The sequence below is a fragment of the Rattus norvegicus genome, chromosome 3 (assembly GCF_036323735.1).
Source record: "Rattus norvegicus strain BN/NHsdMcwi chromosome 3, GRCr8, whole genome shotgun sequence".
Classification (NCBI taxonomy): domain Eukaryota; kingdom Metazoa; phylum Chordata; class Mammalia; order Rodentia; family Muridae; genus Rattus; species Rattus norvegicus.
The window spans coordinates 39,103,524-39,128,192 of record NC_086021.1 but is presented as its reverse complement, the minus strand read 5'-3'; the positions used below and the strand labels follow the sequence as shown (position 1 = coordinate 39,128,192).

Here is a 24,669-nt window from a genome sequence, read left to right as displayed (position 1 = left end):
ATTAGAGCCAATGTTGGGGCCACTGGTGTGACATTATTTAAGGTTTCACTAACAGAAAACAACTGTTGACCACTGTCCACCCCAACCCATGGCCACTGTCCACCCCACCGATGGCCACTGTCCACCCCACACTATGCCTACTAAGCTACAGAGCTAGTTCCACTTATATGAAGAATTAACACCCCGTCTACACATACTGCTACCTTCAATAGCACCAAAGAGAATATAATCACTTCAGAAACCGGTTCTCCTTGGAAATCCTGACCTCTGGTGTCCATTAGTGGGAATTCATATAACTGAGCTCTGGATTTTATGTAGGAAGAGTAAGAGGACAGTGGCCATTGGTGGGGTGGAGGGTGGCCACCAGTGGGGTGGAGGGTGGCCACCAGTGAGGTGGACAGTGGCCATCAGTGGGGTGACAGTGGCCATTGGTTTGGTGGCCAGTGATCATGTGTGGTGGACAGTGGCCACCAGTGGGGTGGACAGTGGCCATGTGTGGGAAGGTCAGTGCGCATTAGTGGGGTGGACAGTGGACATGTGTTGGGGTCAACAGTGGCCTTGTGGGGTGGACTTTGGCAATCGGTGAAGTGGACACCGGCCATTTGTGGGGTCGACAGTGGCCATGGGATGGGGTGGACAGTGGCCATGGGTGTGGTGGACAGTGACCATCTGTGAGAGGACAGTGGTCACTTGTGGGGTGGACATTGGCCATTGGTGAAGTGGACAGTGGCCATGGGATGGGGTGGACAGTGGTCATCTGTGAGGTGGACAGTGCACATGACTTGGGGTGCACAGTGACCATTGGTGGTGTGGACAGTGACCATGGGCTGGGGTGGACCGTGGCCATCGGTGAGGTTGGCAGTGGCCATCGGTGAGGTTGGCAGTGGTCATCCGTGGGGTGGACAGTGCTGTTGCAGATGTGCTGTGCAGTCTGTAAAATTAACAATAAGCTAAAATCAAGCCTACATATACCACAATTAATACAAAATGCATATGGGAATGAGGGGATAATCTTAATGCTCACTTAAAGGAGAGACACGGTGCTTATGTGGTCACAGGGTGCTACTGTTTGAAGGTATGGCATGGTTGAGGTATGGTTCTCTCCCAAGAAGCTCACATTGAGGTTTGGGCCAGTGGGCAGTGTGTTAGGCATTGAATAGGGATGAATGCTTTTCTGTGAGTGAGCTGTCGCTCTGGAGATGGGCTTCTGTGACATGGTTGTTAGCAAGCTTGGCAACTCCTCCCCCACCCGCCCACCTCTCAGACCTCTACACAAAAGTGCCTCTGGTTTACGGCCACAGGGTTTTCACCAGAAGTGGAGTGGATTCTGTTGAAATGCTCTTGGATGTTTGGAGCTGGAGGCCACATTTTTTTTCTCTTTGTAAAGAATCCAGCCTCTGGTACTTTGTGGTAGCAACACAGCACACACTGAGAGGTGATCTGGAATTCAGTGGTCCTTGCTTCAAGTGTTCAAAGTGAGCTTCGACTACCTTCTCCATCCATCTCAAAGGACATCTCAAGGACACGGAGGTCACAGTGGTCACCAGCCTCCACTGGGGAAGGTAAGACGCCAATAGCAGGGACCACTTGAAGACTTCCTCCAGGGTTTCTCGGGAAGCTCACTGCTGTGTGTGTGTGTGTGTGTGTGTGTGTGTGTGTGTGTGTGTATTAGATGGACAGGAAACAGTCGGACATTTCTGCTTGTGGAAGACCGCCTCCAGAATTCAAAGGCAACCCAAGGGGGTTTTTGTCTTTCTTAGTGGCAGGGGACACACCATTTATTCACAATTCACAATTGGCTGCCCTTTGGAATTTCCTGGATTGAGAATATTCACATCTGGGGCTCATCCCAAAGATTCCTGTTGTTCAGCTGGCCTCTTGTAGGACTTAGGCACTGAGAGTTTCCAAAGCTTCCTGCATCACTCTAAGTCTGGGAAGCTTGGAAATGATTGCTGGTGGAACAATTTGCTCTGGGTGTGTGGTTTTTATTTTGACATTGTTTTGGTTTGGGTTTTGTATTCTTGTTGTCTGGGATTTTTTAAATTTCTTAAGCTTTTATGATAATCATTTTCTTATAAATCCCATTTGGAAAAATTTGGTTAAATTTTGATTTCTGCTCCATTTTCTGCTGAATTAAATTTGTTTTAGCATATTTACTTATGTGGTGGTCCCCTGTAGTGGACATAGGACAACATGAGGGAATCAGTTCTCTTGTTTTACCATGTGGGTCCCAGTCACTAAACTCAGGTCCTCAGACTCAGTAGCAAGCACCCTTACTGACTGAGCCATCTTGTTGGCCAATTCCAATTTATCTATCAAAGCAGTGTATACATGCTAAACTTTTAAAAAAGGATTTATTCATTTTTGTATATGAGTGCTGTATTTGCATGTGTGCCTACACGACAGAGAGGACATCAGACCCCATAATCGATATAGTTGCAAGATACCACATTGCTGCTGGGATTGAACTCAGGACCTCTGGAAGAACAGCCAGTGTTCTTAACCACTGAGCCATCTCTCCAGCCCCAGCTAGACTCCTTAATAATGATCTTTTAGGTCAGATATTTTCTTCAGGTATTTTCTCAATTATCTCCCTCGTTTTCGTGTAAGATAATTAACACTGACATTTTATTTGATCTCTTATTGGCTCAACTGACAATTTTATTCAGTAATTTTTTTTTTTGAGACTGGTCTTCTTTATAGCACAGCCTGGCCTGAACCTCACTCTGCAGTCCAGGATAGTCAAGAACTCACTACAATCCTCTGTCTCAGCCACCCACGTGCAAGGAGTATATACACGTACCACTGTGCCTGGCTCAATGTGTACTCTGACATTCTAGAATGTCAATTGTTTTTGGAACTCTGTTGCTGGGCTAAGAACTCCTACGGCTCCTTCCTTTTGACAGTGTTTTCTAGTAAATTTGTGCAAGTCTCTGCTTCTCTCCTCTAACTTCTTGTGTGCAGGTTTTCTGGGTGAAGCAACACAGTGACTCAAAGGGTCACAGGCAGTGTATCTGTCAATGTTTGATAAGAATGGCACCTTTAGGCTCATATGTTTGGCTGCTTGGTCATCAGGGAGTGGCACTACTTGAGAAGGATCAGAAGGTGTGGCCTAGTTGGAGGAAGTGTGTCACTGGGTGGGGGGGGGTGTGCTTTGCGGTTCCCGCTGCCTGCGGATCAGAATGCAGCTCTCAGCTATGTCTCCAGCACTGTGTCTGCACCTCCACCGCATTTCCTGTCACGACAACAATGTAAGCAAACCTCACTGAAAAGCTTTCATTCGTAAGAGTTGCCTTGATCATGATGCCTCTCCAAGCAATAGAACACTGACTAAGACATGGTTTGCTAGAAGACGGCAACCAATGGATTGCGCGCGCACACACACACACACACACACGCACACACACACACACACACACGCGCGCACACACACACACACACACACACACACACACACACACACACACACTTCTATCAGTTCTGCTCCATTAGAGAAACTGAACACCGCTCCCAGTAGTGGAGTAGTTGCAGTTTTACCTTAGGGGTAATCAACAACTGTCTCGTTAGACTTAAGCCCTGTTCAGTAGCAGGGAGTTCAGCTGGTTATTCATGCTGACTCCAGAGGCAGGCACCAGCTTCCTGAGGCAGACTTCCTTTGTGAACGTAGAAAACCCTCAAGGCAGGAAAGTGGCCAGGCCCTGACCTAAGGAGCTTCATCAGCTAGGTCCCTCCCCCAGGTCCCTCCCCCAGGCCCCTCCCCCAGGCCTGTCTGTCTAATGAGTCCAGCCTCTGTAACTGTCACAAAGGTGGTCTCCAGACCCTCGAGAGGACCCTCCCCTGGTATGCTAATTTTAGATGAAAAGTCTGAACCAAAGAGCCAACCGTCCCTGAACAGGAAAACCCATCAGATCCTTGAGCTTCCCAACCAGTCCTAATGAGTTCAGTTGGTGGGACTTGAAATCCCATCAATCCATACCCTGAAAATCTCTGCCCTGGAAAGCTCCACTCCTTAAGACATCCTATATAAAGGCCATGTTTGATCAGTTGCATGCTGACATCTCTCAGGAACAGAGTCAGTGATCTGGACTCATCCCTCCTCCCCCTGGATTCGCACCTCCAATAAAATCTCTTTTTATGAGATTTGCTGCCTGGTGTGACACAGAATGGAGTCAGTGGACTTTACGTATATATGTATATGTGTTTGTTTATTGAGAGAAGAGGTTAGTGTGGAGGGAGATTTAGAAGGAGTTCAAGGGGGTGGAAATAACGTAAACACAGCAGTCATGTATAAAATTCTCAAATAAATACATTTAAATAGAGAGTCAAAAGTTGGAGAGCCGTCACTGACTCTGCTGACTGCCCATGGATCCTGGTGCCCTACCTGTGCTGCCTTGTCTGGCTTAGGTTGGGGAGGATGTGGCTAGTCCTGCAGGGACTTGATGTGCCAGGGTGGGTTCTCAGGGGAGAAGGTAGGGGAAGTGGGGGGCGGAGCTGGGTGAGGAGGGCACTGGGAGGAGGGGGGCTCCAATCAGGAAGTAAAGTGAATAAATCAATTATTAATGGGAGAAAAATCTAGTCTTCTGGTTATGAAATAAACTCCAGCATGTGATTAAGATCACAGCCACCTGATTTATCTAGGGACTCAGATGACATCATCATCCACGAAAGACTGGAGTAATAATTCATGAAAGTGTGGAGTGACAACAAGCCTACATACTGGACTCGCTTTCAAGCAGTCACACTGCTTTCTCCAAGTACTAGACTGGGCATGTTAAGGGTCAGTGATGAAATTTCTTTTATTACTGTAGAAGTCTTTGGAGTCTAAGTTGGAAAGTCTCAGTATTTGAGACTCCAGGAGGACTTTGAGGTAAGAGATTAGGGAGTTGTTAAGTGTCAGGGAAAATAGAGCACAGTGAGGACTCTGAGGAGAGTTCAGACCCACACAGTAATGTAGGGTTGCGCTTCTGCAGGTTTCAAGGGTCCTATGGCATGGATGATGAGTTCCCTATAATATGTAAGTGTAGTCATGGTGACTTCTGGGTGAAAAGAGGAGGGAAAAGAGCCAGCCATTGGTTAATGTGGACCCGTCATTCTGTATACACCACCATTGACCCTGATAGCTGATGCCGCCCGCTAAACTTCTCTTGATGAAGATTACAGACTCACAGTCATGGGATTTCTGTTATTTCATTCACAGAAGCTGAGAGAGTAGGAAGAGGAGGCGGCTGCTGCAGGAGGACTTGGCCCAGGTCGCCCTCAGCCCAAACCTCATATAGGTACATATTTTCACCACTAGCTCTTTTGACTCAAACCCCACAATGTGCCCGAAGCCAAGAAGTGGAAGTTTAGCTTCCAAGGAGCCACAGTGCCTTACCTGCTAGTCAGTGTCGATAAGATGAAGTCACGGAGAAACGGGGTTTCCCACAGTTTAGTCTGTATACACGGGGTTTTTCACAGGATACACGGGTTCTCTCTCGGCTCACTCTGTGTGCACGGGGTTTCCCACAGTTAACTCTGTTTACACGGGGGTTTCCTTCAGCTCACGGTGTGCACGGGGTTTCCTACAGCTTATTCTTATTCACGAGTTTTCTCACGGCTCATTCTGGAAACACTCAACTTTCATATTTTTCTTTTTCCTCCAGGAAAAGAATGAGATACAAAGTATTAATCCTGTTGCTGTTGGTGTTAATGTCTCTCTATGCCCAGTATAGAGAATACCCTTTCAGGTAACTGTGAAAACTTAATACCATCTTCTTGGTAAGAACCTAGCAAGTCAGAAAGTTTAACAGGATTGCCCCTTAAGGAAATCAGCCCAAGGTGCAGATCTAAACATTATATCCATGCCTTGCTCCATAAATAGATCCTTCTGTCCCAATGCTTTGTTTCTAATGATATCAAAGATTTAAAAAAAAATCCTATAGATAGCCAGGTGTGAAGGCACGTGCCTTTCATTCCAGCACTTGGAAGGCAGAGGCAGGCAGATCTCTGAGGCCAGTGGGTTCTATGCAGCTAGGTCCAGGCAGCACAGTCAGGGAGGGCTACACAGAGAATCCCTGTGTCCATTGGGGTTAGGGAGGGCTTTAAGGGAAGGAGTGTGAAACTACCACTTACTGTGGCCACAACAATGTTCATAGAAATATATTAAAGACAAACTGTTAATCGGAAACAGGTGGCATCCTCTTTCCCATCGGCGACTTCCAGAACAAAATGTATTCACTCCATAAATGTGAAACAACAGAAAGACTTCCTTGCTACTTAACAGGTTTCTACTCATGATGCTAATTAATCTCATTTATTTGTCCCTGAGAATTACTAAGGCAGTGGACATATTGTTTCCTAACGATGTGGCAAAGGGTGGGGGAGTTTTAGCTTGGTGGTAAAACACTGCCCAGGATGAACAAGTTCATTCTCCAGGATGGCAAGGAATAAATGTTCATATTGTTCATAAAAGGGGATTTTTATGGTCTTCATCATGTTTGCTGTGTTATCTGAGCAATCGATGATACTTCCAACAGTGTGTTTTGTAACAGTGTATTGGGTTAACAAGAGAGCTAGACGGTTTACATTTCAAATTAATACAGTGCTTTTCTATTTCCCCTAAGTTTAAAGAAACTGCAGATGACGTATCAGTGCTGGTAAGTTTTTATTTACAAGGATGGTATGACTGTCTTTTGTAGACAGAGTTGGTTGAAGGGCTTGCAGTATGCAGTATCCATCTCCCTGCGGTCAGACTAAACGAGACAAACAGATCTTGGTGATAACTAAAGTCGGAGTGCCAGGAATCAAAGGGAAAACAGATGGGCAGTCAGGCATATTTGACAGAGGGCTGGGAAGTAGCTAGGAGAAACATACTAACAGGAGACAGAGCTTGGCCTTACAAACTTTTCCTCCTTGTAAGCTCTGGGCAAGCACACAGGTACAAGACTTGGTTGAAGACTATCAGAAGTCACACCCAGAACATCTCCTCAACTTGTCTGCCTAAACATGAACAAAACAAGGAGGACACCAATAGACATGGCCAAGTGAATGGCGGGGGAAGGAGGACCCGCAAGGCCTCGACTCTACAAAGAGCCACACACAACTAGGAAATGCTGAGCACGGGGGAAATAGTCACCCCTAGGAAAGAGCACACCAATGGTTTTCTGAGAACATACATACAAGGCCATGAATTTGGAAGACAGCAAGAAAGGGCATGTATGGGAAGATTGGAAGGAAGGAAGGGGAAAGGGAAAACGCTATAATTATCATATAGTCTCAAAAATAAAAGAAATGATAATAAAAGACTCTGAGGAGACTGCAGTGGACACACAGTCATGGATTCTGAGAGGGCTGTCATGGGAGCCCATGGTGGTGAGCAGCAGCTTTACTTTCTGATGCCTCCTGGGTTCAGGCGCTGGATCTCATGATGATTCTGTGACTTATAGCATCCTGAGAGGACCAGGTCTACCTAGGCTGAGTGTGAAAGCAGTATGTTCAAAGGGAGTGGATTTCGTGCACAGGGGTGCTTGCTTGTGACTCCAGAACTCAGAACGGAGGCACAAAGATGAGGAGTTCAGGGCTATTTAGCTCCACCAGGGATATAACTGTGGCTAACACAGAGCAGAAACTTTCAGCTGCCCGTATGAAACAGAACCCTTCTCCTGGCAAAGATTAAAGGATTCAAACATTCAAAGGTCCAAACATCCAAGGAATCCCACTGGAGCAGAAGGTGAAAGAGGGAATGGGCTAATATATTTCTTGGAAGTTTTATTTATTTATTTTTTGATACAGGGTTTCTCTGTGTAGCCCTGGCTGTCCTGGAGCTCACTCTGTAGAGCAGACTGGCATCAAACTCAGAGATGTGCCTTCCTCTGCTCCCTAAGTGCTGGGACTAAAGGTGTGAGCCACCACTGCCTGTGCACCATGCATATACTGTCCCACTCTCCAACAATAATAATTCCTTCTGTTCGCATTAATTCTCCGAGCACTAGAGTTCTTTAACCTATCACTACACAGCATTCACAGGCAATGTCAGCTAGAGTTTGGGTTGTACATTATAGCTTGGTCACACCTTTGAGATAGCCTATGGCACAACACAGCTGCATGCCTGCTTAGTCTCTCCACCAACTCCACTCAAGACTAACTCTCCACGGTGCCCTTATATCAGGGCTACCATTAGAATGTGTATCATAGAGGAAAAAGAATGAGTGCGGAGAAATCACTGGACTCTCAACGCCTGAAGCTTTGAGTAGGATCACACAAGATCTTTGTACCTCAGTGTCCTTACGTAGTGAAATGGGGATGAGAATTATGATAGCAGTGATACTATCTTCTTCACATGTGTAAAACAGGAAGTAAATTCAACAGTGATTCAGAAAGTTGTAGGCTTATATTTCTCAAAACCTAGTTTAAAAAGGATATGCAAATGCTTTAACCTTCCTTCTAGCCCACCGCCCATCAGAGGTAGGGGAAATGAAAGATGAATAGGTCAAAAGAGGATGTGGACCTGATTTTTGGTCAGGATAGCAGCAGTTCAGTTCCCACAAATCAGCATTGGTAGCTTGATCCACTCCCAACCACTGTTCACAAATCAGAAATGGCAGTTCCATCCAGAAGAAACCTCGAGGCCCTGCCAATCGGCCTGAGTCTGCGGAAGCTGCAGAAGTAGCCAGAACACCACAAGTTCTTTAGTACATTTCTCTCTACAAAGTCACAACAAACGATGATCAGTGAGGAAGGCAAGGTGATCTAATGCTTTGGCAAAGCATTGGCAAAGCCCAACGAAACCCGGCAAAGAGTGGCAAGGTGAACCAATACCATGCAACAGGATATCTGTTGGGTTCTACTGATACCCTTTGCCAAACATCACGTGTTCTCTCCAGCATCCACTCTAGCAAAACACCACATGCCCTTTTCCCAGGCAGCTTCCAGAAAAACACCAGGTATCTGTTCTCAGCAAAGCATCCTCCCACGTGTCTGCCTCAGTTATAAGACAGTTTCCAGAAAAACATCACATGACACAACTCTCCAAAGAAACCGGAACTTTCCACTTAAGAAAGCATTTAAAAAAAGAATGAGCTAGGGCTGGAGAGATGGCTCAGTGGTTAAGAGCACCGACTGCTCTTCCAGAGGTTCAAATCCCAGCAACCACATGGTGGCTCACAACCATCTGTAATGGGATCCGATGACCTCTTCTGGTGTGTCTGAAGACAGCGACAGTGTACATTATATATAATAAATAAATAAATCTTTAAAAAAAAAGAATGAGCTATTAATAGCAGAACTCTAACCTCATCCAGCAAATTAGGAGATATTTTACTTAGGAAAGGGTAACTCAAGTGACATCTGAAAGCCACACGCAACTTAGCGGGTTCAAGTTGCAGTATGATTAAGGAATCTTGAGAAAGACCAATCAACTAGAAAAACTACCATAGGTGTCCAGTAAGAGATGCGACTGGAATGGTATAAAAGGTGGGTCATGGGAAATGTGTGGCCATATGGAGTGTGGACATGATCACCGTGAAATGGAAGGAGGACATGGCGAGCTCAGGGCTTCAGGAGCACGGTAAGAGAGGCCAAGCAGAAATCTAGAGAATGACGGGAAGGGGACAGAGGGAACAGCTTGCTAATTCTGGAAGATGGCATACGGACAGTCATTGTATTCTCCTCTTCACATTTACTTCCTGTGAGATTAGTCTTCATCCTACACAGACTTTCAAGTCTTCTGAGTTGGGGCTATAACTCAAGGTGGAATGCTTATTTAGCAAGCATGAGGCCATGGGACCACTCCTCTACCCTGAAACAACATAGACAGACAGACAGACAGACAGACAGACATATAACACACACAGAGAATGAGGCCAACTAGGAAGCCGTCCCAATGGCCCAGAAAGAGATAATGAAGGCTTGAAGATGCTGGTGGCAGGGGGTGGAGTCAGGCGATAGACTTGAAAGAGATTTTGGACGTAAACCCCCTAGGATTTAACACTGGGCTTCCAAGGCCCCTCGCAGGGTATGCCTTGGCAGTGCACACACGTTCAATGGGATGCAAGCTAAATGGGACACTTCACTAAAAGTGGAGGTGTCTAAACACTCAAGACCTCCAGAACACAGTGGAATAGTCAAGGGTTAAGTTCCTGGAGAAGTCCGAGTCACATGTAAATAAACCCTGAAGCCACAGGAGAGTGCCAAAAAAAAAAAAAAAAATGCCATGTGGAGAAACCGAATGTCTCAGAGAAACCCTCATAAAAATGGTTGTCAGGTCTCAGATGAGGACTCCTCAGCAAATAAGATATTTAATGCTCATCTAGCAAAGGAAATAAGATCTCTTTTTCACAGTTAAAACAAACAACAACAACAGAGGTAGAGTGAAGCTGAGGCAGCCAGATTTTTGCGAGTTCAAGGCGGGCCAGAGATGTATAGTCAGACTCTGTCTCGAACAAAAGGAACAAAACATCGAACAATCTAGAGTAAATTTGGAAGTGGGATGACAGGAAGTTGAGGGAGCTATAAATTCTCTCTGAACTAGATGACCGCAAGAGAATAACGGAAAGCCACTGAGGGCCGCTGGGTGGTTCTAGGCTGCTGGAGGGCAGGGTCTCGGGCTGCTGGGAGGCAGGGTCCCCAGTGCCATTGCTATTGGCGCTCATCAGGAGTGCTCGCTGTTAATCTTATATCTTTCATTTAGGTCTCTGAAAAACCAACCAGAACTACAGCTCTCAGACTGGTTTAACGCCACGTAAGAGTGCCCGTCTTGCATCTGTAGGTTAATTCACGAGTGTTGACAGACGAACAGCATCAGTGCCACTGCTGGGAGTGGGTGAGCCTGGTACCAAGGAGGCCAGCAGAGGGCGCTGCGTCTCCTGGAACTGGGGTTACAGATGACAGCGAGCCACCGAAGCGGGTGCTGGGAACCCGACTGGAGTTCTCTGTCACAGCATCAAGTGCTCTTCACCACTGAGCGCCTCCTCAGTCCAAACCTTGAGAGATCTTGCTGTTTAAAACTTAATCTACGGGGCTGGGGATTTAGCTCAGTAGTAGAGCGCTTACCTAGGAAGCGCAAGGCCCTGGGTTCGGTCCCCAGCTCCGAAAAAAAGAACCAAAAAAAAAAAAAAAAAAAAAAAAAAACTTGATCTACGGGGCTGGGGATTTAGCTCAGTGGTAGAGCGCTTACCTAGGAAGCGCAAGGCCCTGGGTTCGGTCCCCAGCTCCGAAAAAAAGAACCAAAAAAACAAAACAAAACAAAAAAAAACTTGATCTACAACTGTGGCATCAACTGAAATAGACACATCTGCTATTGTATATATGAAACAGACAGACAGACACACACACACAGACACACACATATATATGTAAAGTAATATGGTCGTTAATCCTGCTTTCTAAGCTTGTAAGCAGTCTGTCTTTTTAAAAATTTGAAATTTTACATCGAAAGTGAAAACTAACATGTAAAAAGTGGTCTGAGTTGATTTTCCCTAACTTGCCAGCATGTTCTATCCTTCCAGTGTACACAAGCTTAGGGAGTCAGAATTCTGTCACTCAAAACAAAATTGTTAAAAAAATAATAGCCTGTTTCAGGCCCAATATGTTTCTAATTATATTGTGATCGTCGTTTTGAACACAGATAATTAGATGTGTCCAAGCACCTTGCGTTCCAAGCCCCTCCAGTAGTTATTTGGATTAAGCTCACCAGGAAATTCCATTCTGAGTGGGAAGGTAGGACTAAACCAGAGGAAGGTTTCATCCCAGGGAAAAAGACTTAGACACAGCTCTGATCCTGAGCACAGGGATAAATCTGCACACAGGCATTCCCTGGCCTTCCTTTTAGGTTTTCTATGTAACTGTAAGTGTATACTTATGTAATGGTCTGACTGGCTGCCTCCTTCATACACACACACACACACACACACACACACACACACGTGTGTATGTGTATGTATATGTATACATATGTTATATTTATGTAGTTATGGAATTCAATTTGCATATATATATGCAACAACAATTAATAACAAAAAGAGGCCACGATTTTGAAAAAAAGTAAGGAGAGGACATATAGAGGGGAGAAAGATACTGAAGTCATTATATTATATTATAATCTCAAAATGAAAAAAACCTTTTGTATTTTATACATATATACATATTTATGTGTATTTTCTCATATATATTGGGAAAGGATATAATACAATAATATATTATATAACATATATAATATAAATATAATATAATATAAATCTCTCAGAGAAACCCTCATAAAAAAGCCACTGAGGGCTGCTGGGTGGTTCCAGTCTGCTGGGGGAGAGAGCAATACAATACAATTGTATTATATTATATGATACAATACTATATATTATATTATATAATGCATATATACATTTATGAGTTACATATACTCTATACTATATGCTGTATACATTTTATATTACCATTTCCTAATACATATGGAATTATATATGTATAATTTTAAATTATATGGCATATGTTGGGATGTGTAGTTGTACACATGAATGGAATGACCTATTAGAGAAGTAATGAAGTGACCTATTAGAGTAGTCCTGGGAAGTAAACTGTGATTCTCTTCAAGGGCAGCATACACTCTTAACGGCTGGACTATCTCTTTAGTCCTTTTTTGTCTGTCTGTCTGTCTGTCTGTCTGTCTATCTATCTATCTATTTTCTTGAGACCTAGTGTCAATCTATACCCCATGCTGACCTTGACCTCACAGTTGCCTCCCATTCCTGATGACTGATACATCCATTTCTGATGTGATGCTTCCCTAGTTTATCAGAACAGCTAAGACTTTGGGTCAGATATAATGAGACGCTGTTTTCAGATACAAGACATCAGGCACTATTAGTGTCCCTTCGTCCCTTCTGAGGTCTTACTTTAAAATTCTGTCTTTCTTACAAATACAGAATGGACTCTACACGCATGGGCCTGAGAGCTACTAACTGGTCAGCCCCGATTGTGTGGACTGGCACTTACAATGAATTAGTCTTGGCAAATTATTATGAAAAGCATCCGGTTGCCGTGGGGTTGATCGTGTTTGCAGTGGGAAGGTAGGTGAGGTCAAATGTCTTTTAAATTCAGGCTTTGTGTTGTAGAAAATAGGAGACAGTCTACTGATTCTACTTGATAATTATTCTCTCCAAGCCAATTCTTGCCAATTGACTGTTGGAGGAAAAAAATCAAAATAAGGTACTGCATTATACGCAGCAGGATTCTCACATGCTACATTCTCTGACCGTTAATCATAATGTTTTAAAAGGGGGTATATGAAAACCGTCCAGTGATTTTAAAGCGAAAGCAAACCTATGCCGAGTCCCTAATCAAAGAGGAAATCAAAGCCATTAAAGTCAACTGTTTAAAAAGGAAAAGAAACGCAACTAAATGTTTCCATTTAAAGATAGAAGGGTGAAGACACTGGGCTGACCTACTGTATTCAGAAATGTTATAGACAATAAATATTGACAGAGAGAGAGAGAGGGAGGGAGGGAGGGAGAGAGAGAGACAGAGACAGAGACACAGAGAGAAATTGAGGAGTTCAGTGAAATTGGGACATATTACAAATCAAACATGAAACTTGTCAGGTACAAAATGTGAACCATCACATTGTGAGGACATCAAGTTGGGCATAAGTGTGCACTCTGCAGGCCTCAGACTCTGTCCTCAGGTTGAAGCAGGCAGTGGAGTGCAGGGGCAGCGGCTGAGGGCCGCTCCACACTGTCTGAGCTGCTCAGGAGAGATGGGCTGATTCTTGGCGTCTCTGTTCAAGGTTAGCAGATCTTTCAGCAACAGTGTGGCTTAGTGACACCCCTCTCTTTCCTCATAAAGTCTCTTTCTAGTGTACACAGTTAATATTACAAACGCATATTAGAGCAGTCCACTCAACAAACTCCTTTCTCTGTGTGTGGAATATTCTTTGTGGTTGACCCTATTTAGATCACAAGAGTTGAAATAAAAAAAACTGAAATTGAACCAAATGCCATATAGGAATGAAATCTTCAAAAATCAATTTCGGGGTAAAATGAGGAAAACTCGTAAATAGGTGAACATTGAATTGAGCAACACAATTTTTTTAGCTTAGTGTGCAAAACCCTGGGTTTCATTTTGACATTTTTTGTACAATACGTCATCATCACACCATGACCTCTTTATTCCAGTTTGCCATCCTACTCCGCCATATTCTAACTCTGCACATGAAATGAAACTGCATTTGTCTTCTCCATTACCCTCTCCCGTTTTCCTCTCTCTACTCCCGTTAGCCCCTTTCCTCCTTCAGATCTTCCCACGAGGGCACCACCCTCCTTCCTTTCATCTGAATGGCAGGCTCTTAAATACCCAGGAGGTCAAGACCTGAGATGTAGTCAATTCGTAGAGCTTACGAACCCGGAGCACATAGGCTGTAGGTGACCTCCAGCACCTCCAGAACAGGTCATGGTGGGTCACAGCTGTAATCCCAATACATGAGAGGTGGAGGCAGAAAGACTGGAAGTTCAAGGTCATCTTTTGCTATACAGCACGTTTGAGGCCAGCCCGGGATACATGTGATTCTCTCAGGAAAAAAATAAAAAGTGAGGCGTTTCCTTCTTCTCAGAAGTCCCTGGGCTTGAACTCCAGAGCCACACATGGCAGACATAACAACATGCACACATACATACCACACATACACACATACATGCCACACATGCTCACATACATACTACATTCGCACACATACATGCCACCCATACATACCACAGGTGCACAGTAGCTAGCACATATGCACACATACACAAGCACATGCCATCCATGCGCACTTACACAGCACACATGTACACATACATATCACACATGTACACACACGTATTACACATACATGTAGATAGGAATACGTAGCCTAACCTTCATTTTGAGGAGCTGGGTAGAGAAAACAATGTAAGACAAGCTAAAATCAATAAATATTGGAGTGACAATAAATAAAACCAAATTAAAACCCAACTTAGCCCTTTACAAAAGGTCAATAAAGTTGACAAGCCCTGAAAGGAAGGATGCAGATTAGGAGATAGCCTGATAAATACATGGCAAAGACTCTTCAGAACCGCCAGTAGCAGGAATCTCGGAGAAACTGACGCAGACTGAAGGAGACCAAGCAGCCCTCAGGAGAAAACCCATCCATCATGTGTCCCACACTGATTCATGGCAACTGAAGTGGCACTTATGAGATAAAACTGGGGAAATCGGAATGCAATCCGTAGTTTAGCCGATAGAATATCACACCTGATGATTTCCTCATTTTGGCCAAAGCGCGATGACCACAGAGAATTTGGAGAGTAGCTGGACGACACATGGACTGGGAGCCCTCTGGCATATGGGAGAGTTTCCTGTAAATTTAATAACATTCAAAAGTAGAAAGTTTGACTTTATCGAAAAACACCTGTTCTGTGTCGTACGGGAGGACGAGGTGTGTTTGGGGCAAAGTGTCAACGGCTGGAGGTGTAAATGACAAAACCTGTTTGGTTGCTGGTTTTGCTCTTGAGGGCAGAGAAGTTATTATGAGGCAATGATGTCAAGAAACATACTGGCAGAGATCTCAGGGAGACGGGGCAAATGTCATGTGTATGTCGCCTAAATACTGTCTCTAAGCGTGTGGCTCCCCCTCCAGTGTGGAGTTACTAATGGGACTCTGTGAGTACACCTTCTTCTTCATTCGTTTATACCATGTCAGGGGTTTAAATGATTGATTAACTGGACCCTTTAAAAATGTCCCTCACCACCTCATATGTAAAAATCCACGCAAGCAGGTAATGGGTAATGATAAGGCAGCTAGAAGATGTAAGAGGGTGTTTTCATGAGGGAGGAAGATTTCTAAAACAGGCCACAAAGGAAATACAGGCAACCCCGACTTCCTAGGATTTGAGTGACCACATCCAGCACAGAACCACACCAGTGATTCTTTTCATGGTTCGCAAGGAATATTGGATTTGTTGAGTTATAACCCTTTCTCCTGATCATTGGTGATAATTTACTGTTAGCCCATTTCCCAAAATGTACTCAGGACTTAATTCTAAGGATTGCATAAGCATGGCTGAAGAAGACCCCCTAATGCTTTCCTTCCCTTTTTCTTTTTTTTTTTTTTTTGGTTCTTTTTTTTTTCCGGAGCTGGGGACCGAACCCAGGGCCTTGCGCTTCCTAGGTAAGCGCTCTACCACTGAGCTAAATCCCCAGCCCTCCTTCCCTCTTTCAAAGTAACCAATTCTGTTCATTCCCTGAGAATCTCCGGCTGGTTTCCAAGAGTAGAAATGAGGAAGTTTTGTTTTCCAGCCCAACCATTCTGCTACCATCATAAGGTTCACAATACAAAATGCAGGCGACCCAGTGCCAGTTTCTACGCCGACTGTATGCACAGCTGACTATGCACAGAAACGCACAGCGGCAGAAGCCTGTAGAGAGCCCTCTTTCCTCCTAGGTTGCCTGGGGCAACCCTGAACTTTCACATTGTGCAAGGCTCAAAATGAAGCTCCTTACCTCACTAATGTTCATTCCTTCTCCCAAAGAGCCCCTCTTTCCATTCCATGACCTGTAGACCCTGCTAAGGAAGAGAGTACATACTTTCGGTTCCTCCCGGACTGCTCAAAGAGAATAGCGGATATCCGGGTGCTTAGCTCTGGTTCTGGATAAGCCATGTCCGGGTGATTGAGATGTACGCGTTCCACCAGAACTGAACGATGAAACTTAACAACTTCTTGTTGATTTTTTTGCAGCTACATTTGGTACTACTTAGGTCGCTTTCTGGAATCTGCTAATATGTTTTTCATGGTCAACCAGAAGGTCATCATTTATGTCATGCTGGACGACTTTTCCTCTATGCCATGGATCGATCTGAGTCGGCATCGGACACTAAAGATTTTCAGAGTTAAGCAGGAGAGGAGGTGGCAAGACATCAGCATGATGCGTATGAAGATCATCAGTGAGCACATCACGGACCACATACAGTACGAGGTCGACTACATCTTCTGCATGGACGTGGATCAGATATTCAAAGCCAAGTATGGGCTGGAGACTCTGGGGGACTCTGTAGCACAGCTACATACCTATTGGTACAAGGAAAGCCCAAACAAAGTACCTTATGAGAGAAATGAAGCGTCAGAAGCGTACATAGCCGTGGGGGAGGGGGACTTTTATTACCACGCTGCTGTCTTTGGAGGCACAACCACTCAGGTTCTCAAGATTACCCAGGACTGTGCCCGAGCCATTATGAAAGATAAGAAAAATAATATCGAAGCAGTTTGGCATGACGAAAGCCATTTAAACAAGTATTTCTTTCTCCACCGACCCACTAAACTCCTGTCACCAGAGTACTGCTGGGATTTAGGTCAGAATAAGACTCCTGACATTAAGAGTGTTAAGCTCATTTGGAATTATAAGAATTATAATCTTCTTAGGAGGCACCTGTAATCTCACAGACCTTCCTTCGCATTTCTGAATGAGGAGTATCAATTTTGTTGGAAAATTAGCACCTGGCATATTCCGACAATAAAAAAAAAATCCATTACCAAGTGCCAAGCCCAGCAACAGAACTTATCTTCAGCTCCCATTCACTCTGAGTGACATAATAAGGGGTGTATTGGCCACAGAGAGTGGACTGAAATGACGTAATAAGGGGCACAGGGTCCCAGAGAGTCCAAGGGACTCTCTGATGACAAGCAGATGGACAGGTGATAACTTCACGTGTGTGTCAATGTTGCAAGTACCAGTGTGTTAGTTCAGAATTCGATGAAATGGATCCTGGAACTAGAAAAGGAATCTAACTATCCCAGATGACCGGAATAGAGGCTGTTGTAGCTGCTTCCTCCAGATGGTGCTTAGCCATTACTATCTCGAATCAGAGAAGCTGTAGTCACTTTTGAGACCCTCACAAAACGGGGCCCATTCACATTCCCTCACGGGCGGAGGGAAGGGCTTGTGAGATTCATGAGGCTCCTCCCTGCCTCCCTGAAGATACATAAATGGTTAATGATTGCCGAAGAGAAAAGAAACTTTCCGTTAGTGTGACTAGACCATACGTTGTCCAGGCTTCCATACGTAACAGCAACACACTCTTTGATTCACTAAGATAGACTGGAATGGACTGGAGTGTTTGGTCTGTTGACGCCCACCTTATCTGGGATGAATATCTACAGACTTCCTGGGGAAAATCGTGTAACACTCGGTGAGTCTTGCGTGGCTTCTGTTACGTTGGCCAGTACATGCAGCTAAGGCTGAGCCATCTGAGAGGGCAGTGTCTTCAGGGACTGTTCTCAAATATCTATGGCCATCCGCCACATAGCACGTGGCATGATGGTATGCCTCCTTGCTACAGTGTAACTCTGTAGCCCCTGCTATAGACAATAAGACACGGGATTGAGGCAGAGGGGGAGATGACGGGATTCCAGAATGGACATCTTTATGTGCTGTGAAATGCCATGGTTTCTTGATGAACAGAGTGTGCCATGAGAATATGGGGATGCCCCCCAAAGTGGCCAGGGAGCTGAAGACTATATTGAGATCCCTGAAAATGGCACAGATGAGGTGAGAGTGTAGGCAGGCTATGGCATCAGTTACATGGTCTCGGCTGGGTGACAAGACAGGTGACAGAGGCCGAGCTGTTTGCATAAGGGAGAGGTTCCAATAGGAAAAGGACACGAAGAGGCTGCTCTGCCTTAGCCTCTGCTGTTGCGTTTAATAGTAAAAAGGATGCACCATCCCAGGCTCTTGCCGGCTACTCTCCGACCCCAGTGGTCTCTCTGCCTCCGTGGCTAGCCCCATGCAACGACTGCCCATCTTGCAGTTTGCTGTCACAGATCCCTGTAAACCAGAAAAATCAAAACCCTAGAGGCTTGTGAGTTGTCAGTCAAATTTATATCAGTAAATTCTCAACCCACCAAACGTCCACGCAATGAACTCAGCCAATTGATATAAGCTGCCCACTTAGATTGGACAAATTGTCCTGTAATAATCCATCCCTTATATGATTTTCATGGCTACCTGCGGCTATTTAAAGCCACACGGATCTGGGCCGTCCTTCTCTGCCTCCATCTTCCTTCCTTCCCCTCCCTCCTAGCTCTCCCGCCTCTCAAAAACTCTCAGTCTGCCCTCCTTTTCTACTGTCCAATCACAGGCCTCACCTGCTTATGGGCAGCAATCTACACTCTGCTGTTTCAGTAAACACAGAGGGGGGCGGGGCAGGAAGGAGAGGCGAGAAGATACCTCATATGTGCCTTCTTTAGTTTTAAATTTTTAATGTTTATTTAGTGTGTGGTGGTGGTGGTTTGTGTATGTGTGAGGGAGGGACACACACATACACACACACACAGAGGGAGGGAGGGAGGGAGGGAGAGAGAGAGAGAGAGAGAGAGAGAGAGAGAGAGAGAGAGAGAGAGAATGGGATGCAGTGTGTGTGCATATAAAAGTATATGAAATCCAGGATTAAACTCAGGTCATCAGGCTTGAGTGACAACCATCTTTACCCACTGGGCTTTCCCAACACCCTATGTCTAACTTTTAATACAGTGGAAGGGAATATCCAGGACTCAGTTTTAATAAAATATTAGGATCTATGTATTCAGAATGGACTAAGGACATCTGGGCATGTAAAACAAGGTTAAGATTACAAAGGTGGTGACACGATTGCGGATTTAAATGTAATAACGAAGAAACTGAAGTTGTGCTGGTCCATGGGGTTAGAAGGCACAGAGGGTCAAAATCCAGAGCCGCCAGTGGTAACTCATTGTTCCAAAGCTTCCCAGTGCAAGCCACATAGCCACTGCCCTTCAGCTTTGAGTCTCTATTTAGGCTGTCCAGTGCAGTTAGACTGAGCGTTTAAGCTGCCAGCCTATCTTACTTTCTTTTTTTTTTGTTATAAATACACGTGTTTTTTGTTGGGTCACAGGGCATAGGCGGTACTGTACAGAACTGGTATAGGCATGGGGCTGAACGCCACAGAGATAGACACAGAGACTGAGTCCACCCAGCAGGGCAGGCCAGGCAGCATTCTGGGGCCTGTAACACTTGGTTGGTGGGCAAGGGTCATCTGGGAGTCTGGTCCAGGACTGCTGGTCCCCAGACAACTTTGGAAGCTCCTTGGTCCAATCCGACTGAGGTCTCGGGTGGTGTTACAGTGGCACCTGGATTCAGCTTATGTCATTCAGGGCCTTTGGGGTGAACTCGGGCAGCACAAAGGCTGCGCGGTGCATGTCTGAGTTATAGTACTTCAGCTGCATCTGCTCCACTTGGACCTGTGTCAACTGCTGCACGGGCTCCCGGAAGTTGGTGCTCGGGTTTTTGCTACACAGCATGAAGCCAATCTGGCCACTGGGATAGGTGGGAATGGTACAGTAGGCATAGCTCACCACAGGGAAGAGAGACTTGCAGAAGTGCCTCATCTCCTTGATGAGGTCCAGGTGCAGCCACTGGCACTCGCCCTGGCAACGGAGGATGCCATCTTCTTTGAGGGCTGTCTTCATGAGCTGGTAACAGGACTCCTTGAAGAGGCTCTCAGCAGGGCCCATGGGGTCTGAGGAGTCGGTGATGATGACGTCGAAGGCATCTTGGTTCTGTTTCATGAACTCAAAGCCATCGCCCACGTGGAGAGTCAGCTTTGAGCTGGAGTAGCCAACGGCCATGCCAGGCAGGAACTTCTTAGAGACTTCAATGACATCCTCATCGATCTCGCACTGGACCACAGACTCCACAGAGGGGTGCTTCACCACTTCCTATAGGATGCCCCATCTCCACCCCCGATGATCAGCACCTTCCGCGGGTTGGGGTGGCTGCAGAGCGGCAGGTTGGCTATCATCTCCTGGTAGGAGAACTCGTCCCTCTCGGTACACTGGATGACGCTATCCAGAACCAGCACGTTGCCGTAGGTTTTACTGCGGAAGACGAGGATGTCTTGGTACCGCGAGCGCCGCTGGTGCAGCAGCTGCTCCACTTGCAGCGACAGGGCCTGGCCAGGCCACAGGCTACAGGTCTCTCGGAACCAACCTTCACGGATGGCAGCGGGGGCCAGGCTCCATGGCGGGCGGGCGGCGCGCGTCGAGGGCCCTGGACTGCAGGCTGCGCGGAGCCCCAGCACAACTGGCTTGTTTACTTTCTTAAAAGATAGAATTCTTATGTATATGGTCATTTCGCGCCATGTGCATGCAGTGCCCAAATAGGCCAGAAGAGGGCGCTGGATCCTTTGGCACTGAAATTCGGTTATCAGCCACCATGTCTTCCAGGGCCTCTGGAAAACCAGCAAGTGCTCTTAACTGTTGAGCCGTCTCTCCCCCTGATCCTTCCTTCCTTTATGCTATGTATTTCACTAAATAAGATAATAAAGTGTCGAGAGCAGTGCTTGGAACAGAGACACTGAGCTGTAATGTCTTAGCCATTAGTTAGGGTTTCTATCGCTGGGCAGACAGCATGGCCAAACACAGCTTGGCGAGGAGAGGGTTTGCGTCAGCTTACAGTTCCACAGCACGGTCCATCAGAGGGAAGTCAGAGCGTGAACTCAAGGTGGGAACCTGGAGGCAGGAGCTGAACACAGGCCATGGAGGACGCTGCGTGCTAGCGTGCTGTCTGTGGACTACTCAGCCTGCTTTCTCACACCACTCAGAACCACCAGCCCAGGGGAGCCTCCCACAGTGGGCTGGGCCCTTCCATACCAACCATCCATCAAGGAACTGCCCCACAGGCTCTCCCAGGGGTCAGCTCAGTTAGGGCATTTCCTCAGTTGAGGATCCATCTTTCCAGATGATGCACACTCAGATCCTAACCCTAATAAGCTGTGTAAAGTTGACACAGAACCAGCCAGCACTCCAAGCATGGCAGCTCACACCCTGTCATCTCAGAACTCGAGAGGAGGATTCTCATGAGTTCAAGGGTAGCCTGAGCCACTGTGTGAGGCCCAGTCTCACAAACAAACAAACAAACCCTAGAAAGATGCATTACGTCTAATGGACATGTTATAAAAACCAGAATATGAGCATGTGACACTTATGGGTTTTCATGTTTTGTCTATTTTATGTGCATGAGTGTTTTCTGGCATGTATGTATGTGCACCACGTGTAGACGTTGCCAATGGAGGCCAGCAGAGGATGTCCCCTTGGTCATGGTGTCTCTTCATAGCATTAGGAAAGTCACTAATGAGAACGACCCCACATCATAAGTCTAACACTGTGACACAACATTGCAATCTTACCTCAGGGCACAGTGCTTTGATCGTCATGAACTCAGAATGCTCAAACCTGATGTATGTTGTGGTGATTTGATCGAGAGTGTTCCTCTTAGGCTCATGGATTTGAATGCTTGGTTACCAGAGAGTGACACTATTTGAAAAGATTGAGAAGTGTGGCCTGGGTGAAGGAACCGTGTCAGTGGGGTGGGTTTTATTTGAGGTTTCAGAAAACCAAATCCAGAATCGCTTCCTGCTGCCTCCAGATGCAGGTGTAGAACTCTCAGCTCCTTCTCTAGCTCCATGTTTGCCTGTGTGCCACCATGCTTCCTGCTATGAGGATAATGCACGAAATCTCTGAAACTATAACCAACGCCAGTAAAATGTGTTCCTTTGTAAGAGTTGCCGTGGTCATGGCATCTCTTCACAGCAGTAGAACAGTGACTAGGACAGAAGTCGGTACCAGGAAGTGGGGTATTGCTGTGACAGCCTGACCATGCTGCTTGTTGGTAAAGTGTGGACTTTCAGACTTTAGATTAGGAAAGCAGTTGAATGAATTAAGCGAGGTTTAATAGGACATCCTAGTAGGAGCACGGAAGACAGTGCTGAGGGCAATTTGATCTGTGGGGCCCACAATTATCAAGTTTCAGAGAGGAAGGATATTAGTAAGTGGCCTAGAGACAGGTTTTATGATATTTTGGCAAAGAATGTGGCTAGTTTTTGTCCTTGTCCAAAAAGTCTGCCTGAGGCTAAATTAAGGAGTTTTAGATTAATGGCCCTGGCAGAGGAGCTTTCAAGATAGCCTAGTGTTGACTGTGTCACCTGGTGACTAGTGGTCACTTCTGCAGGTCTATAACAAAAACAAGTAAGTGGGGCAGGGAGAAAAACAGGACGTGCAGCTTGAGAGAAAATGATGCCAGGAAGTGTAATGGAGCTTACAGCTAAGTCCAGAGTTCAAGGAGATTTTTAAAAAATGCTCAAAGAGAAGCCTGATGCTAAATGGAAAAAGGGGAGTGGTGGCCTCAGGGCAGGACCTCACCTTCATCCAGCTTAGCTTCCACCTTGTCTAGGGGCCCCGTGGTTCTGACTTTAGTGTCAAAGACAGGAGAGATGAGCTGTGGGTTCTCCCTCCCTGGTTAAGGAAAAGTGCTGAGGTCAAGGATGTATCAGGGGTTTCCCTGCATGGTGGCCCAGAAACCCCAGTGTGTGAAACTGTGGAGGTGAAGCCTAGATTTCACTGGAGACCCCAAAGTGTTAGAGAGGCTAGAGCCATGTGATACCTGCCAAGGAGAGCTGCACAGGAGGTGCAGAACCAACCCAAGAGAGAGAGGTGTGTTGCGGTCAACAAAGCAGAAGGAAGTTGGAGGTCTGAAGACTGCTTTGGCATCTGACATGGAGATGCGGGGTTTGGAGTTTGCCCAGCTGGGTTTTGGTTTTGTTTGGTCCAGTATATAAGTCACCATGTTCCCTGCTCCCTGGAGAAGTATGTGACCTGCTTTTTAATTTTGATTTTATAGAGCGTTTACATTTAAGAGATTGCCATGAGTCTCAGAAGAGACTTTGGACATTGGACTTTTAAACAGTGTTGAGATTGTTGGAGACCATGGGGACTTTAGAAATTGGACTGAGTGTCTTTCTGCATTATGATGTGGCTATGGGGGGGCGGGGAGTGGAATGTGGTCGTCTGAATAAGAATAGGACCCTAGACTCAGATATTTGAATGCTTAATCCCCAGGAAGCGGAAATTTTTGAGTGCATTAGACGGTATAGCCTTGTTGGAGGAAGTGTGTCACTAAGGGTGGGCTTTGAGGTATCAAACAAGCCCATTCCAAGCCCAGAGTCTCTGTTCCTGCTAACTGTGGGTCCAGATGTAGAGCTCTCAGCTCCTCCCTCAGCACCGTGTCTGCCTGTGTGCTACCTTGTTTCCTGCCATGATGATAATGGACTGAACCTCTGACATTGTAAGCCAGCACCAATTAGTAAGTGCTGCTGTGGTCACGATATCTCTCCACATCAACAGAGCAGTGACTAAGGCAGATGGAAAGGTTCAGGTAGAAGCAAACACGGCCCCGTTTTGATAGTGGTGGAGCATCCACAGATCTTTTTCGGCATCCAGGGGGTCCTCTGGGGCTGGGAACTTTTACACTGATGTGCTTTTCAGTGTGCTGTGTGTTGTGCTTCTGCCGAGGTGGCTGCCTAGATCCTTTGCTCAGGTTTTCCCTGATTTTCTCCCAATCTCACCAGTTTAACAGCGCTTCTTTCTTGTGTCTTCTCTGTATCCCGATGGTTCTAGACTTGACATTTAGGCTGGTGAAATGTTCTGAGTTAATTTCTGTGCACGTCTATGAAGTATAGACCACCCCCTTTTGTAGATGGATATATGAACATTCCTGAGACATTGTTGTAAAAAGAAAAAGTGACTGGCCTTTTCCCAATCAGAGTTTTTATATGTGTGTGAGTCCATATTCAAACTTCGTTTTTGTTCAAATAACCTATATGTCCATCTTCAAAGCCAC

General features: G+C 45.8%; 2 protein-coding genes across 5 annotated transcripts; one reads left to right on the top strand and one right to left on the bottom strand.

The window, feature by feature from the left end:
• Positions 1–1,249: 1,249 nt before the first annotated feature.
• Positions 1,250–17,523, top strand: 4930402F06Rikl (RIKEN cDNA 4930402F06 gene like). Of its 4 annotated transcripts, none has more exons than NM_001037366.2 (7): positions 1,250–1,562; positions 5,198–5,276; positions 5,643–5,726; positions 6,603–6,635; positions 10,667–10,717; positions 12,894–13,037; positions 16,722–17,523. In NM_001037366.2, exons 3-7 carry the CDS (start codon positions 5,650–5,652, stop codon positions 17,413–17,415), a joined length of 999 nt encoding a protein of 332 aa, NP_001032443.2. In that variant the 5' UTR covers positions 1,250–1,562; positions 5,198–5,276; positions 5,643–5,649; the 3' UTR covers positions 17,416–17,523. The 4 variants fall into 4 exon arrangements, with proteins under 4 accessions (NP_001032443.2, XP_063140469.1, XP_017447484.1 ...); XM_063284399.1 differs by lacking the exon at positions 1,250–1,562 and adding an exon at positions 1,581–3,105 and having other exon boundaries at positions 16,722–17,518; XM_017591995.3 differs by lacking the exon at positions 1,250–1,562 and adding an exon at positions 1,581–3,251 and having other exon boundaries at positions 16,722–17,518.
• A 2,392-nt stretch (positions 17,524–19,915) lies between these two features.
• LOC120101528 (spermidine synthase-like) lies at positions 19,916–21,124 on the bottom strand. The gene is given in 2 exon segments (XM_039106237.2): positions 19,916–20,725; positions 20,728–21,124. Coding segments are annotated over 2 exon segments (993 nt in total). The 3' UTR covers positions 19,916–20,129.
• Between the last annotated feature and the right edge of the window lie 3,545 nt (positions 21,125–24,669).

Bases quoted from the DNA above. Each gene is read 5' to 3' on its own strand.
- 4930402F06Rikl (NM_001037366.2), top strand. From the start codon at position 5,650: ATGAGATACAAAGTATTAATCCTGTTGCTGTTGGTGTTAATGTCTCTC. The intron at 5,727-6,602 runs GTAACTGTGAAA...ATTTCCCCTAAG, and splicing joins TATAGAGAATACCCTTTCAG to TTTAAAGAAACTGCAGATGA. The intron at 13,038-16,721 runs GTAGGTGAGGTC...ATTTTTTTGCAG, and splicing joins ATCGTGTTTGCAGTGGGAAG to CTACATTTGGTACTACTTAG.